General features: G+C 42.3%; 1 protein-coding gene across 2 annotated transcripts in view; it reads left to right on the forward strand.

The window, feature by feature from the left end:
- Hspbap1 (HSPB1 associated protein 1) overlaps positions 1-17,421 on the forward strand; it is a 48,160-nt gene that overhangs the window by 1,770 nt on the left and 28,969 nt on the right. For both annotated transcript variants that reach the window (XM_055624870.1, XM_055624871.1), the window contains one exon: positions 14,678-14,863. In XM_055624870.1, coding sequence (XP_055480845.1) covers positions 14,678-14,863 — 186 coding nt within the window. The remainder of the gene's footprint in view (positions 1-14,677; positions 14,864-17,421) is intronic.

Raw genomic sequence — 17,421 nt, forward strand, 5'->3', positions numbered from 1 at the left:
TTTTTTTTTTTTTTTTTTTTTTTTTTTTTTTGAGATAGGGTTTCTCTGTATAGCCCTGGCTGGACTGGAATTCAGAGCGATCCATCTGCCTCTACTTCCTGAGTGCTGAAACTAAAGGCATGCCCCACCACTTCCCAGCTTTTATATACAGTATCTTTTATCTACTCAGGAATTCATGGACATCTGGGTTGATGTCATTTCCTTGCTGTTGTGAGTAGAGCAGCATTGGACATGGTCGTACAACCAACCTTGTAATAAGATACAGAGTCCTTACTGTACAGGAGTGGTACAGTGGGATATCTTGTAGCTATGTCCAGTTACCTGGACTTTAAAAAAGAACGGTAAGTTTTTGAAGAGGTTTCATTGTGGGTGTAATATGATCAGATTGAAGTTTAGAAAGATCATTCTGGCTGAAGGATGCCGTATAAATTAGAAGGAAATAGAGTAGACAACAAGGTACTTAATCCCTCTGGGCCTATTTTATGTAATGCACAATTTTGTGAAAATTGAAGATAATGCATATAGCTAACCTATAGTGTCTGGCAGGAATTAGATATCTAAGAATGACAGCCATTTTTTTTTTTTTTTTTTTTTTTTTTTTTTTGGTAACAGCAAGTGCTGGGAGTGGCGGAGTGGGTCACTGGTAGAGTGCTTTGGCAGTGGGTTCAATTCCCACCACCGCTAACAAGGAAAAAAAGTGTTGGCCTTAGTGACAACTGAAATCAGAGATGTTTATTTTCCAGCCTGGAAAGCGAGGTGTAAATTAGTGTGCAGGGTTTCAAATACAGTGGGACCTTATTTCAGCCCATTTGTGCTTAACCCAGGGTCCTAAAGTCCTGGACACTCCATCAGAAGTCAACCTGAGACAGTGACTCTGATGCCAGTGAAGATTAAAGGCACACACTCTTCTCGGAGTGTGCAAAAGTGGAAGCAAGCTTTCTTAGGAAAAATTGCTGAAAAGTGAGAGTGGGAAGGTTTCCAAGGGAGGGAAAAGCTGTTGAATTCCTTTGCCCGGAGGTCTTTAGAGGACCATGGCTATAACTGGACAAAGGCTGCAGTAATCTCTACTGATGTTGGTTGGTTCTTGGCACTATCAGGGGCTGAACCAATAGAGAGCCTACAGTGTCTCTGCTTGCCCCCACCTCACCCAGACCTGCCCAGGGAGCTGCTCATGCGCTGCCTACTCAGTTAGGGGCAGTTGACGCCCCCTCTGTAATCTTTGATTTTGGCTTTGTTAGTGCCCAACCTTGACTGCTTGCTAGCTGTTACTTGCTGGCATTACTCCCTTCTGATACTGCAGATGTCTTAAATGCTGTTAATGTATGCTAGCTCTCTTTATTCTCACGGATACCAAGAAGTAGCTGCATCTGTTCTGAGTTAGCTCCTTATTTATGGAGTGGTCTGGGGTCTCTTTGCTGAAATAGGTTGAGGCTTCTTGTTACAAGACACCCTTACTTCCACTGTAATCTGTTACAATTAGCCGCATTAGAAGAAGAATATAAAAAAGAGCTGGGCGCACATGCCTGTGATCCCAGCACTTGGGGAAAGCAGAGGCAATTGGATCGCTGTGAGTTTGAAGTCAGCCTGGTCTACAGAGTGAGTCCAGAACAGCCAGGGCTTCACAGAGAAACCCTGTATAATAATAATAATAATAATAATAATAATAATAATAATAATAATAATAATAAATATATATGTATGTATATGTATATATACACATCTATATATTATATGTTATATATATGTGTGTGTATAAAAGGACAGTCATGGTGCACATTGGCTATCTCATAACCAGCAATAGGCCCTCTTATTTGTCTTCCTCAATCCTTTAGACCATGCCATGTTAACCTTTAATGTTTCTTTTAACCCAAGCCTATGTAAGCAGCATGCAGTTTCATTAGAGGGCTCTCTTTCTTACTGCTCACAGAGAGCCAGCTCGCACAGCATTAGAGACAAGAAGACTGCTGGGAGCAAAGTTAGGTTTTCATCTGAACGGGTAACATTTAGGTACCAGAGTGGGATGCAAAAGAACGTATCAAGCATACAACTGAGCAAAAGGAGATATTTGTTTACTTGTTTTTCAACATTCACCTACCATAAAATCCATTCTTTTAACATGTATAAAGCAATGGTTTTTAGTATGTTCCCAAGGCTGTCCAGCCGTTTGTCGCTGTCAAAACATCTGTAATCCCTTGGCAGTCACTCCCTATTTCCCTTTTGCCTGAGCTCCAGGTAACCTCTCCTCTCCATACACCTCTCTGTAGATTTACCTATTCTGGACATTTCCTTTAAGTGTGCTACTCTGTGTGTGGTGTTTAATGTCCAGTTTCTTTCCCATAACTGTTTATGTAATACATGCTGATGTATGCCTGCAGGTTGATCGAGCACATTTTGTTTATCCTTTCATCAGTTGGCGGCTATTAGGATCATTTCTACTTTTTGCAAATTAATAACAAACATTATTAGCAAATAGTACACCTGTGAGCATTTGCATGTGTGTGTGTGTGTTTTGTAAGCATGTGAACGTGCTTTCAGTTTTCGTAGATGTAAACTATTGCTCGGTCATTAGTAACTATGTTTTCACCTTTTCAGAAAATCATTGGCTCTTAATCTGAAGTTATAAGTAGCAGTAAAAAAACTGATGGAAGTATGGACAAAAAAAATTTTCTGTGCCTCACAGAAAAATGTAGCCTGTATGCCCATCTTTGCAGGTAGCCTTCAATTTCATAGAAAAGAACAGTTGGAATTCTCTCTTTAGAACCTTGAACCCTGTTTTAAACTGTCACCTCCAGAAACATTGAGGATGATACACACTTATTATAAAGTAAGCCAGATCCTTCTGTTAGAAAGGGCTTTACCTTCAATCAGACAAGGCAAAAGGGAACAAAAGGTTTTTAAGAATGCACATATTACTTAAATCCAAGCAAAAAAGCAAATATATTTAGTATGAAGATGAATGCAGTGGTCCTAGAAAGTTTGTTTGTTTGTTTGTTTGTTTGTTTGTTTGTTTTAAAACTTGCCACCATCTTATTAGGAAACATTTGATATACATTATAAACAGATCCCTGCTGTGTACAGTGTGGCAAAAGACAGCCTTACCTTAAAACAGCTTTAAGTGTTATCAACTTGAAGGGAAAGGGATGTAGACTTTTGAGAGAGGGGTTATAGTGGAAGATATACTCACCAGGAGAGATGCAACTAGTCATAAGAGTCACACGTGCAGAGCTTTGGAACTGAAGGAGAAAGAGCTACTAGTTCTGGCTAGTTTATACCAGCTCAACACAAGCTAGTGTTATCTGAAAGAAGGGAACCTCAATTGAGAAAATGCCTCTAGAAGCCCCCACTGTGAGGCATTCTTAATCAGTGATTGATGTGGGAGGGCCCAGCCCACTGTGGGTGGTGCCATCCCTGGGCTGGTGGTCCTGGATTCTACAAGGAAGCAGACTGAACAGCCGTGGGGAGCAGGACAGTAAGCAGCACCCTCCATGGCCCCTGAATCAGCTCCTGCCTCCAGGTTCCTGTCCTGACTTCCTTCGTTGATGGACTAGCATGTGGAAATGTAGGTCGACCCCTTCCCAGGTTGCTGTTGGTGATGGTGTTTCATGTCAGCAGCAGTAACCCTAACTAAGACACTACTACAAAACAGATTTTGTCCATGCTTTCTGGAGTAATTTCTTGAAGTTTAAATAGTTTGGATATGGGAATGAGTGGAAGAGATGACGACGTGGAAGTGAGAACACTAAGTCTGCAGAGTAGAGGGCTTGGACTGCAGAGACTGATTTTACAAAGAGTGGAGGTGGCAACAGAATGCAAAGATCCTCCTGGAAATTGTGTCTGTTGAGGCCATAGAAAAAGCAGAGTGACGGCTGGAGAGATTAAGAGCACCATCTGCTCTTCTAAAGGTCCTGGGTTCAATTCCCAGCAACCGTATTGTGGCTCACAACCATCTATCATAAGAACTGCTGCCCTGAGGCACACATGCAGGCAGAATACTGTATAAATAATAAATCTAAGAAAGAAAGAGAGAGAGAGAGAGAAAGAAAGAGAGAGGAAGAGAGAGAGAGAAGGAAGGAAGAGTGAAAATATAAATGTTGAAGTGGTGAAAAGGGAAGTCATGGGTTTCAGGCTTCTCAGAAAAACAGCAAAGCACCACAGAAATGGGGACATGGAAAAGGTTCGGGGGCACTGAGGGTAAAGTTTGGATTGGTTGCTCGAAGGTCATGGGGCAGTTAGAACACAGCTACCTGGGTGAATTGCATGGTGCAGGAGAGGCTAGTAAGGCGAGCATGAAACTGGAACTGAGGCTGGTTCTGGTTATGCTCTATGGAGCATTATTCAAAAGGCTTATAAATCTGACCGCTTTTAACACCTCCTATGAGAGGAACCACACAGTACAACTTTGTGGCCTGCTTGTTTCTAGTAATGTTGTGTCTTTGGTTTTTTCAGGCTGAACGATGCACTCATTCAGCGTGGCTCCCAGTGTTAGCTGTTACAGTAGTTCTGCTGGCAACGCCGATGCCAATGTCTGTTCAACTGTTGACTATCTTTCATTTAACAATTAAAAACAGACCATGGCAAAAGACATTTACTTTCAGTTGTAGCAAATCTGCTTAGAAGCATCTGGAGTTGGATCAGAGTATTTTGGGGGAGATTTTGAAGATACTGTGAAGCATTTGGAAAGAGCATTGGTATTTGAGATTCCATTCTTTCTAGTGTTTCAGTCTGATTTATAATGCAAACTTACTTTTCCTTGTTTAAAGTTGAAAACAAGTATCAATCTTGAATTTGTTAGTTTGGTTTTGAGCCAATTTTTTGGGTTTACATATGTGAGTGTGTTGTACATGTGTGTACATGTGTTTGTTCCCATCTATGTGTGTGCACAAGTAAGTGTGTGCACACACACTGGCATGTAGGTGCAGGTCTGAGATTCTGCCAGGCTTCCTCCTCCATGAATCTCTACGTACCGAGACAGGGTCTCCCATTGAACCCAGCGCCTGCTGTTGAGCTAGTCTGGTTAGTCAGCTCGCTCGGGGAATTCCGTGTCTGCGGCTCTGGGCTGGGATGCTCTGTGTGCCTTCTAGGGACCTGAGCTGTGGTCCTCACACTTGCATGGCAAGCACTTCACCTACTGAGCCATCTCCCCAGCCCCTAATAAGCCAGGTTTTGAGAAAGCAGCAAAGTTTCTGGGACATCTGAGGAAGAGTTACGAAGTAAAACATGGGAAAAGGCCCGTCTCTGAATCATGTATCCACCCCAAGCCCCACAATGGTTAAGCTGTAACCACCTGGACATTAAAATGTGGTGTTTCTTCAGCACCACATTTTAATGATCCTTGAATTTCCCAAGAGTTATGACTGTTGATCTTTTTGTTGTTGTTTTTTGAGACAGGATCTCACTGTGTATCCCTGGTTGGCCTAGACCTCCCTACATGGACAGGCTGGTCTCAAACTCACAGAGATGTGCCTGCTTCAGCCTCCTGAGTTGCTGGGATTAAAGTTGTGCACCTCCACATGTGGCCAACTACTGATCATTTTACTCAAGAGTTATGTTACCTTTTTAGGAGAACTTTCTCAGGTTTATTGACGTTTCAAAGTGATACCTACAAAATGAAGGGGAAAAAAGTCTTTGTACAAGTTTCCTCTACACTCCTTTGTACTAATACAGCACTTTATTTGCTTCTGTGTCAGACAGGGTCTTGTAGGTCAAGCGTTTAGAAAACTGACAGTCATCCACCTTCACCTCCTTCACCTGAGTGCTAGGATTACAGCCCATTTCAGTCATTTCATTAGATGAGTCTGTCGGGTTTTTAGACCTGGCTTAAATGATGATTGCCTTTTGTCTTAATAGCTCCCGTTGAAATGGTTTAAAATTTCACACACATGTAATAGTTGTCAGATTGAAGAGACTGCCATACATGAATTTATTTCAGAAATCTTCCTACGCCAGGGTTTTTTGTTGTTGTTGTGTTTTTTAAATCCTGTTGTGTTACTCTGAAAATGTCAGTTCACTCCTTTATGATGTTTCAGCTGTCCTAAAGAATTAATAGTAACCAGACTACAACAAATACACTAAAATATGCTGGCCTTTTCCTTTTCTGCTGTTGCTGTGTTGAATGTGCTGTGTTTGAAGGAAGACTAGGTGATGGCACAACATCTGGATCAGTGATCTGTTTCTTCTCAGCAGGTTCTAAACCATCTAGTTAAAAATCCCTGCTTGCAAGCCTGGACGTAAATACATTTACCCTTTAAAGGCTGTTGAGGTTACTTCAGAATCTTTATAGCTCTTTGCACATATTCCTGGCATGTAATGACTGGGTATATCCCTAGGCTATTTAATTAATAGGCTGTAGCCTTACATCCTTCTCTAAAGGAAATCTTGAGACTTAAACTTGCAAGTTTAATGGCCCAGTTCATTGTTGATCAGAAGCCAAATGAGTTTTATCTCACAACCAATTGATTGTTGATTTCATTGTAGGCCTGAAATTCTGTAATGTGTGCTACTTTTCTATTATGGTATCCATCTGATTGCTTTTTGTTGTTGCTGTTGTTTTTCTTTACACACATTTAATCGCAGTTTTCATTCACTTGGCAAATGACTGTTGTGTATACCAGTCACTGGAGCAGATGCTTCCTCAGCAAAGTTTGGTTTGGGTGGTCTTCCATTAACTCATTGCTGGGCTATCTTGAGATTTTTAGATTGTAGCAATAAAGGTATTTTAAAAGAACCCAGTGGGTCAATTTTTTTGAAGTTGTTTTGTCAAAACAGTGTTCTTGTATTAGTAATGTCTGAGTATGTGTTGTAGAAATGGAGCCGGGTGTATCACCCAAACAGGAGAACTGTTTGTGGGGCATTCAAAACTGTGATTTGTTGGCTCTGGTTAAAAGAAAGGGAGAGTCAGCCCCGACCCTGGAAGCACCAATACATTCGATCATCTTTGCCCTTTAAAATTCTAGAAGCGTAATGGTCAAAGGTTGAGTGTTTTACCACATTAGAACTAAAAAATGCTACAGTGCGTCAGACCAGCCATGATTTATCTGGTCTAAGCCACAAAGGGAGAGTAAGGTTGTCTCTGAAAGTGTCCTTGCCTGAAACAGCAAAGTGTTCCTCCAACCATGAACTATTAATAACTGGAGTCTTAACCCTAAAGGTTTATTGTCATACAAAAACATTAGGAGATAGAAGTTTGCTGGTGCTGGTGAAATGGCACAAAGGTGGACATTTGCATTTTTTTTTTTTTTTTTTTTTTTTTGGCCAATTTTGCAGTTAACTTTTATGTCTCATGCTGGCTGTTAAGTATGTTTTCCAGGCAAAATAGGTACAGGAGAGGAGGGCAGATAAGGGTCAAAATGCTGACTCAGGAGCTTGCATACCTATGCAAAACATATATGTGTGAACACACATGTGTACATTCACACACATAAATCTTTGTCATCAATGTGCACAGAAGTCTGACTTTTTTTTTAACCATTTGGTCCTCATGCAGAGTTCTGTTGACAAGAAGAGGGGGTGGTATGTAGCTCAGTGGTGGAGTTCTTACCCAGCAAGCACAGCGTCCTGGGTTCAGTGCCCAGTCCTGAAAAGGCAAACTTCAGGAAGCGAAGACTGGGCATTGCATAGCCTCTACCGCAGGTACAGCATGCCCCCACCCCGTAATTGTTCCGCAGACATTCCTGTCCTCCCCAAATACGTGTGGATTGGTACCTGTGAATTCACCTTGAGATTTCCTAGACCTGTTCTTTCAGGCCACATTCTCTATGCTGTCTAGAGATCTGTCAGCTTCAGAAAAGGGGTAATCAGAAAAGGGGAGAGCAGCAATTCACAAAATGCCTCAATTAGATTGGCCTGTAGGGAATTTCTTGATTAGTGATTAATGTGGGAGGGGCTAGCCCACCTGGGGAGGTGGTCCTGCTTGTATTAAGAAAGCAAACTGAGCAAGCCAGTAAGCAGCATTCCTCCATAGCCTCTACTTCAACTCCTTCCAGGCTTCTGTCAGGAGAACCCTGACTTCCGTCAATGATGGGCTGTGTAAGCAGTGTGAACCCTTTCCTCCCCAGTGATAGGAAGCAAACTAGGACATTTCTCTCTCTTCCTCTCCTCCTCCCTCTCTCTCTTCCTCTCTCCCCTTTTCCCCCCTCTGTTTCTCTCCTTTCCTCCCACTGTCTTTCCAGTTTTCAGCCTTAGGTCAGGTTCTCATTCTCTGGAAGTAGGGTTGTGCATTGTGAAGAACATTAAGCTTGCAATGAGCCCTAATTAGTTTATTTGTCGTTGGCTAATTCATTTACATCTAAGTTTCCATTTTATCCTTTGGCAATGGAAATAAAATATTTTCTCAGTGTTTTATAGGCTTCTTAGAAGAGCAGATGGACACTGTAAATATATGAGGTAATGATGGTAGTGTTCAAAGCCACTCTTTAGCTTCCCAATAAAACAAATGGCTGCATGTAATTTCTCTTTGTGGCAGAAGCTTCAGTCTCCCTTCCGGCTGCACCTTCCTCCCAGCCCCACAGCTCTGGTTGAAATGGTCTTTGATATGCTCGTATTTCTCCAACCCTATCATCACGGCCTGACTCATTGAAACCTTTTGTTGTTTAGAACTTTGCATTCCTCGATTGGCTTTTGTATTAACTGTGAGTCAGTTCCACCCTGTTCTCCTTAATCATCTCACATTTCTATACTTTTCTACAAAGTTCTTATTTTTATTTTTTAGTATATACAATATGCCATGTGGTTTCGATGTCATAGTTTGGTGAGTGGTTTGGGAACATTAGATATCCACACTTTTAGCTGCTATAGTATGCTATTAATTTTTATGTACTTGTATGCTGTGTATAATATATTTATACATATATATGAAGCCTTTTATTTTTGTTAGAGTAATTTTTGTGGCATGAGTTATGTGAGTTAGTGAGATATGGTTCTTTGAGACTGTGGCTTCATGTCCCAGTTATTTCCCAAAGCATGGTTCTAATTTCTGTGTGTGAGCATAGAGTGTAAGTATATTGTTTCTTCGTTGTTGTTTGAGAAGGGTCTCCCAGTGCAGCCTTGGCCAGCCTGGAACTCAAAGAGATCTACCTGCACCTGCCTCCTGAGTGCTGGGTCCTTCCTTTTCTAGTGTTGAGCCGAGGGTCTACCTCTTGCTGGGCAAGCAGTCTAGCCTGATATACAGCCAGCTCTATTATACACCTTTTTTTTTTAATCATAGGGATCAAAAATGCAGCTTTGGCATATCGATTGCTCGATTGGAAAACAGCAGGTATAAAGAAAGGACCTTGGCTTTTCCTCCTCTTCCTAAAACTAGGAAGTAAGACTCCCAGTGGAAAGGTATCTTCTTGTACCAAGGGAAAGAAAGGGAAAAGGAAGTCATTCTTATAACCAGAGGTGGCAGGCAACACTGAGAAGTCTGGATAAGCAAACTTGTTAAGTCACTATTATCTTTCAGTCACTTTCTTCAATCACTGCCCTAGTCCAGACTCCTTTATCGCCTCCTTTTTTCACAGCTCACTTCTCTGTCCTACCTGCTGACTAAGCATCATGCTCTAAGTCCTGTGGATCTTCATTTTCCTATAAGGGCTCCTAGGCACATGCAAAATTTACTAAAATCTGAATGTTTTTTCACATTAACTTACCATGTAATTTTCTAACCAAAGACCCATAGGGCGGAAAAGAAATTTCATCTTCTCTATAATAGTCTAACAAAACTTTAAAAGTGTATTATTGTTGTTAGTCTTGGTGGTGGGTGTGTGTATATATGCAAATGTGCAGAGATGGAAGGAGGATGTGTGTGTCTTGTCTGTCTCTCTCTGCCTTGATCCTTTGAGATAAGTGAGCCAGCTCACTGAGCCTGGGCCTAGACTACCACACACATGCGCACATGGCCATACTGAGCTTTTTACATGGATACTGGCGTCCCAGCTCAGGTCCTCATTCTGATGCAGCAAACACTTATCCCGTGAGTCATCTCTGTAGCACTTTTCAAAAGTGTGACTCATGGGGGGGCCTGTGGCACACACCTTGATCCCTCAATCAGGAGGCAGAGGCAGGTGGAGCTCTGTGAGTTCAAGGCCAGCCTGGCCTCCAGAGAGAATTTCAGGACATCTAGGGGCTACACAGAGAAAATATGTCCCAAAACAAACAAACAAAAAAAGAGAAGTGATTCCTCCATGTTCATGTACCAGGAATCCTTTTGTCAGAAGCAGATGCATGAGGGCCCTGTTGCTCTAGTGAGAGAAAATCTGAAACAGGCCCCTGGCTGGCCTGGATTTCAGAGGCTTATGAGCTGAGCTTTTGAAAGTAGTGCATGTAGATCTAGGCTCCGAAATCCTCAGTCAGACCCTACTGGTCTGCACTTCCAAAGCCAGAGATTTGTGGCTCTAGACGTTGAGAAGCAGGGGCTTACAGCCCTAGCCTTTCAGCCCTGGGTGCTCAAGTCAGATGCCATTGTTGTAGGTTCAGAGTGTCAAATAGCTCAACACTGGGCAGTCTTAACAGCTCTGGACTCTGCAATCTGTTCTCCTAGCCCATGGCCCTGGGCAACTCACTAAGTTGCTGCAGCCTCCTTTAAGCTGCATGCTGAGCTGAAGGCTTATGGCATTGGGAGGCTTGAGGACTCACAACTTCAAGAGCCACCCTCTAGTTACCTGCTGGCTGCAACTGAATGCCTAAAGCCATGCCCAGAGGTTCATCTGGTGTTCGACTGGATGCCTAGAGCCACACCCAGAGGTTCACCATAGTGTTGTCTGCTCCTGTCACTGGGCACCAAAAAGCCGTTTAGAAGAGGCTTTTATTGAGACCTAGGGTTACAGCTCGAAAGGAGCAGTCAGTGTATGGGAGGGACACTTCTCTGACTGACCTGAGAAGACTGAAACCAACTGCTTCTGTAGCCAGAAGAGGGAGGAACTGGCTTGTGCACAGCTCCTGGATCCGCCAGTCACAAGTCTTACATTTGTATTATGCATTGAGTTTTTAGGAAGATTGTATGAGATGGGGCCAGGGAAACAGGTATGGCAGCCACCTGTAATCCCAGTACTATGGATAGAGGCAGGAGGGCCTCAGGGCAGGCTGCCGGAGAGACTAGCAGATGGTGAGCATGGGTGCCATTTAAAGGCCCTGCCTCTATAAATTAAGTGGAGAGGTACCAGTAAAGACACCCACCATCACCCTCAAGCCGCCACATGAACATGCATCTTTGCACCTTCATACCGCACACACACGTGAACATACACACATGCATGCACGCTACACACATATAATATGTACACCAAAAGACAAAATAGATTCTGCATAAAATGGCTGAAGTAAAGGAAAGCTAAAATGTTGCAGACCAGTACCAAATTATCTGGGGCTAATTTTAGTCCCTTTGAAAACCATTCATTGGGCACCCATGTGTCTGACCTAATATTCTTGTGACTGTCAAAACCTTTACCATGCATTCTTGGCAAACCACTAGCTTTCACCAACCCAGAAGCTAAGAATGTTGTTAGATAATATATAAAATATACAGCAGAATTTGCCTTGCCTTGCTGTGCCCACTTACCTGAGTCCCCCAGTATATTTGGTTAGCACCTTGATATGTGACTTTCTTTGCTCTGGAGCTGATCAAACACTGTGTAACCACTTGTCCAATGGAACAAGGTGTTTGGGGCAGCCTCTGCTGCTGGGCCACAGTCATATTTGACTCCAAAATAAACACTCTTTGAGCTATGCCGATGAGGGCATCACACTATATGCCATGTACGCACTAATGACAAGTTTAACGTTGAGTCACTGGAAAGGTCCTTCCCTCCCTCCTGTCCTGAGTGACCCAGGGTGAGTTTGTCTATAGCTGAAGCTGTTGTGGCTTTAGTGGCATTGGTGGCCATGGTGTCCCTTGCAACTGGAATGAAGTGTTCTTGAAGTGACTGGGGTGTTATTTGAGTGACCTACCTGTCATGGTGACAGTCTAGTTGGTAGCCCTCTAGGGGGCTGTTCTATTGACAGCACCCTTCTTAAGGCAACTGAATACAAATGAAGGGTCTGTCAGGTATCAGTAAGGGATGAATTGACTGTTGCCTATAGCTTTGTTCATTTAAACATTGAATGTTGCTTATGATAAAGGCCTAACTTGAAATGAACTTTCTCAATAGTATTTCCACACCTATCCAATGGCCCTTATGGGAGAGTGGGTCCCCCTGATCTGTGTATCTGTATGTAAAGTTACAAAAAGAAATGAAAGCAAAAATAAACAACTGAAGATAAAGATAGAAACTTTTGTTCCTGGCTCCCGCTCTTTGGCCTTTCCTCCAAACACCCACAATAAGTTCATCCTTTGCAGAGGTCAAGGTTCTTAGGTGTCAGTGACAGCCTGGTCAGTGTCACCAAGGGCTTAGAGATAGACCCCAGGGTGTGGGCCTTCCCGGGAAGGGACAGTTTTTATTGTCTTTAAAAATGAGCCTTACGGGAGGATCTGTGTGACCTCAAGGCCAGCCCGATCTACATAGTGAGAGCTCCAGGGCAGGAAGGGCTGTGTAGAAAGACTCTGCCTTGGAAACACGAAAGAAGGAGAAAGGAAGGAAGGAAGGAAGGAAAGAGAGCGAGCCTTACATCGGTGCATACATTACCCAAGTTCTTCTGTGAGCCCTTCCTAACTCCTCTCTATTAGCTTAGAAGATTAGGTGGCAAAAGAATTGGGATTCTTCATGAAAGATTTTAAAGAATCATAATTACCTGTCTGAGCATCAGAGTCAAGAGTGGGAAGCTGCCCTAACTGTCCATACTAGGGTGTCTTTGAAGACAAACTCACCTGATGGATCAGTAGCTCCTTGGTGGAATGATGGTTTACCATGTAAAAGGCCCTGTGAAAGATCCGGACATAGTGAGGAAAGGAGAGAAGGAAAGAGGAGAGGAGGACTAGTCGGTTTGGTTTTTCAAGACAGTTTCTCTATGTAGTTTTGAAGACCAGGCTGGCCTCAAGCTCACAGAGATTCACCTGCCTCTGCTTCCCGAGTGTTGGGATTACAGGCATGTGCCACCACACCCAGTTAAGGCATTTTTAAAATTAGTGATTGATGGGGAGGGCCCAGCCTATTGTGGATGGTGCTGCCCCTGGGCTGGTGATCCTGGATTTTAGAAGAAACCAGGCTGAGCAAGCCATGGAGAGCAAGCCAGTAAGCAGCATCCTTACATGGTGTCAGCTCCTGCCTCCAGGTTCCGGCCCTGTTTGAGTTCCTGTCCTGACTTTTGGTGATGAACAGTGCTGTGGAAGCTGAATGAACCCATTCCTTTCCAATTTGTTTTTTTTTTTTTTTTTGGTCATAGCATTTTGTCACAGTAATAGTAACCCTAAGACAGACAGAAGGAGAGGGAAGATAGATAGAATAAATGAGAGAATAGTAGACTATCCTTTTCAAAATTAAAATTCTGTAATTTTGAGACATACTTACATAGCCCAGGCTGCCTTCAAACACTGTATATGGCCAAGGATGGTCTTAAATTTATGATTCTCCTGCCTACCTCCAGAATGCTAGGATTATAATTATGTGCCATCATATGGTTGGGGGGAAGGTATAGAAGGAAATGCTAGGCAAGCACTGTACCAATTGAGCTATATCTAAACCCAGAGTCTGTGAAATTTGAATACTCGGTACATCATAATTTGCTGTCTCTTAACTGTTCCCAAGTGTATGGAAACCAGGGATGGACATGTGTTGCTGTTTTATCACTTTTTTGTAGACTCTCCATACATACTCAGGCTGGCCAAGAACATACTTATGGTCCTCTTGCCTCCACTCCCAAATGCTGGGATTGCAGTCTTGTGCCACCATCCCAGCTAGAGCTTTTATTTTAGAAACTGCAATAAAAAGCAATTTCTCTCTTCCTGACTGACTGCTATAGCTTAGTCGTTTTGCTTGTTGGGTTTAAACAAGTCATAAGTACAGTCATTGATGATTCCAGAAACTCTGGCTGTTGGAGTAATTCTCACCAACATTCATATAACCTTCTATTTAAGAACTGTCATATTGTGCCAGGAGTGGTGGCACAAGCCTGTAATTCCAGCAATTGGGGAGGCAGAGGCAGGTGAATCTACAGAGTGAGTTTGAGGCCAGCCTGGTCTACAGAGTGAGTCCAGGACTACACAGAGAAACCCTATCTCAAAAAATCAAAAACAAAACAAACCTGTCATGTTCCAAAAATTTCATTGTTTTTAAATTAAAGTAGCTAGAAAGCCCTTTTAAAAACTAAAATATTTTACTATTAACATTGAAAATCATAAATATTTGTCAACATGTAAAATTTAATATGAAAAAAAAAATCACCTACCAATTGAAGAATTAGGTTAGTGGGTGTGGTGCCTCACACCTGCAATCCAAGTATTTAGAATGGAGGCAGAGGATCTCCATGAGTTCTAGGCCAGCCTATACTGTGATATACTGAGCTATACTGTGAATTCCAGGCCAACTTTAAACTATAGCATGAGGTCCTGTCTCAAAAACAAATTAAAAAAAAAAAAGACAAGAATTCAGGCCTTTGAGGGCAAATATTTATCTAAGCAGGATAAACGGAGTGAGAGTGCACTGCAGTTTCACGGAAAGCTTCACCAGAACAAAAGCGGCATTAGCCGTTCTCTCATACTACAGGGAGTAACTAACTGCGTGGCTCTCCGGCCGTTGTTATCTAATGTCCTGTTCTTCTCTCTCCCTAGGTGAACCTGCCAAACCTTTTACGCCAGAGAAAGCAAAAGAAATTATAATGTCTCTACAGCAGCCTGCAGTCTTCTGTAACATGGTTTTTGATTGGCCTGCACGACACTGGACAGTGACACACCTCTCTGAGGTCTTGCAGGGCAAGCAGATACGATTCAGAATGGGCCGGAGAAGCACAGACACGGGTAGGCAATCAGCACCCAGTCCTTCCTCAGTAGGACCCCCATACTGTCAGCCATGCTCACCCCGTCTCCAGGCAGTCCTCTATGTCTGATGTTCTTTGACCACTCACCGTACAGATAGGAAAATGTTACAAGAAAAAGTGGAAAGATAGTTTGACCTCGTGCAGGTTTTCCCCTCCGTGTTCAAACAGTTGGTTTAAACACCCACACAAAATGCAAATCTGTCTATTCATGTATTCAACCTGTTGCTAGACATTATTGTGGCTGATTGAGCAGGGCCGACAATAAATATGTTAATGTGCTACTACTTGTACCCCATTCCACTGAAAAGTAGCAATGCTATAATAATACAGAAATACAATGTAACAATGTAGTAATATTCAAGAATACATTGTCATCACCCTCCCACTTGTGATTTGTGTTGTTGTTTTGCTTTCCTTAGCATTAACAGATGACTGCTTGTTGCCATTTCTTTCCAGATAATTTTGAAAATTTTGATATTTTTGTCCTTTTATCAGAGTGATTGTCATTCTCGCTGAAATGTTGTTTTAAAGGACAGACATGGTTTGTTTCTAATCTAAAGATGTCTCTAGCAGTGGTCTGGTCTTTAGCTTGCATTTCAGTATGAATAACTGGTTCTGTAGAAACTCAGTGCATTGCAGAAAAGTAGTTTGTGCAGACCTATTAATAGCCTAAGAGGACAAGAACATTTCCCAGTTTCCCTTACAGCAGCTCCAAGCTCTTTTCTCTCATCGTGACCTTGTAGGATATATCCTGCAATTTGCTTCTGGTGTCTAGAGCCATTTTGGACTCCCGAAACAGACAGACAACAGAATTACTATAGTTTGGCATCTCATTCTAACCACAGATTTGATTGTTCAGTTATTTTGAAATGAAATGCTAGACCAGTGCAATAACTTAAAATCAGATTACATGTTTTTCCCTTTTGAATTCATGAAACAAATCTATCACTGAAGTGTCTATTACTAACTTGAAGAGAAATACAAATTTTGGTATCTTCACATCCTGCTTAGTCGCCACTGCCACAGCACCACTGGTAACTTAGAGTTCGTTTCTTGAGAGTGATTCACCTGAATTCTCTGCCCTAATCTGCTTACCTCCCTCATAGGCTGGAAAGACTGTTTTTGCAGATGAGTCACAGTAATTTGACATCTTCAGGTTGATACTTAAGTCTAAAAGGAGTTTTTACAAAGTCTCTGCAGTTTTAAGAAACCACTCTTTGAATTTTAGTAAAGGTAGCTTAGTCTTTTTTTTTTTTTTTTTAATAACTAAAATAAAATTCTCATAGCATAAAGTGTAGCATTTAGCCATTTGAAACTATCTAATCCAACAGCGGTTAATGTTTTCACAGGCTGTACAGCCCACTTTCTTATTTTAGAATGTGTTCATTATCCCATGATGAGACCAGTACCCCAGCAACACCAGCCTACTTCTAAATGGGTCTAAATGTACCCATTCAAGATGTCATCGTAACAGAGGCACAGAAGAGTTGGTTCCTGCATCTGGTTTATTGCAGAGAGCCTGTTTTCAAGGCTCATCCGTATAGAAATATAAATTTAACTTCTCTAATCTGAAATGCTTCAGAGTCTGAGTTTTCAAGCACCAGCACAATGCTACCGCTGGGTAATTCCATACCTGATCCGCCAAGGCAAAATGTATAACCTTTAGCCTAAAACCATATAATAATTCCATGTTTAGCCTATGTTAGTCTAAGGAAAATAATGGAGTAGAAGTGAATTTCATAGTAGCCTTGGGTTCAATCGACAAAATAGCTCATTCTGTGTATGCAACTATTCCAAAATCCAGAAAAATAAGAAATAAAAAGTAAGGCACTCTGATCCCAGGCTTTTCAGGTAAGGCTTCTCTGCTGGTGTGTATCAGCACTTCATTTATCTTTATTACCACATGGCATTCTGTGGGTGTGAATGTGTGCATCCTGTTTTCTCACAAGCAGCATGGAAATGCAAGGGGTTTTTCTGCATTTCTTTACTATTGCGGTAACACTCCCATGGACATTTGGCTACAGATTTTGTAGTAGAGCTGTGTTTTCATTCCACGTGACTATCTAGAGTTGGCGGGAGAATAGCTGAGTCGGCAGTGTGCTTCTTAACCTTTTGAGGAATTGTTTTACAGATGGTCATACCATTTTACATTCCTGCCAGCTATGTGGGAAGGTCCCAGTTTTCTAGCTCCTTGCCAGCACTTCCCCACCTCCTGACTACCCCCTCCGGTCTCTTCTCTCTTGCAGCCATGTTGGTTCGCATGAGGACGTACTCCATTCCTGGTTCTGATTGGCCTTGTTCTGTCAGGCGTCTTGTTGTGGTTGTGTTAGCCAGTTGCAGTGTGTGTCCGAACCTTTTGCTTGTTTTCTGATGGAGGCTTTAGTTGTTGAGTTGAAAGAGTTCTGTATATATTCTAGAGAACAGGCCCCTATGAGATGCATAACTTGCAAAGGTTTTCTCCATTGAGTGGATTATCCTAACACTTTGTTCCTTTAAAAAAAATTTGGGGGGGTGATGTCATGGCTCGGTAGTAAAGCA

This window comes from Psammomys obesus, unplaced genomic scaffold (genome assembly GCF_907164565.1).
Source record: "Psammomys obesus unplaced genomic scaffold, mPsaObe1.curated_primary_1811, whole genome shotgun sequence".
NCBI lineage: Eukaryota > Metazoa > Chordata > Mammalia > Rodentia > Muridae > Psammomys > Psammomys obesus.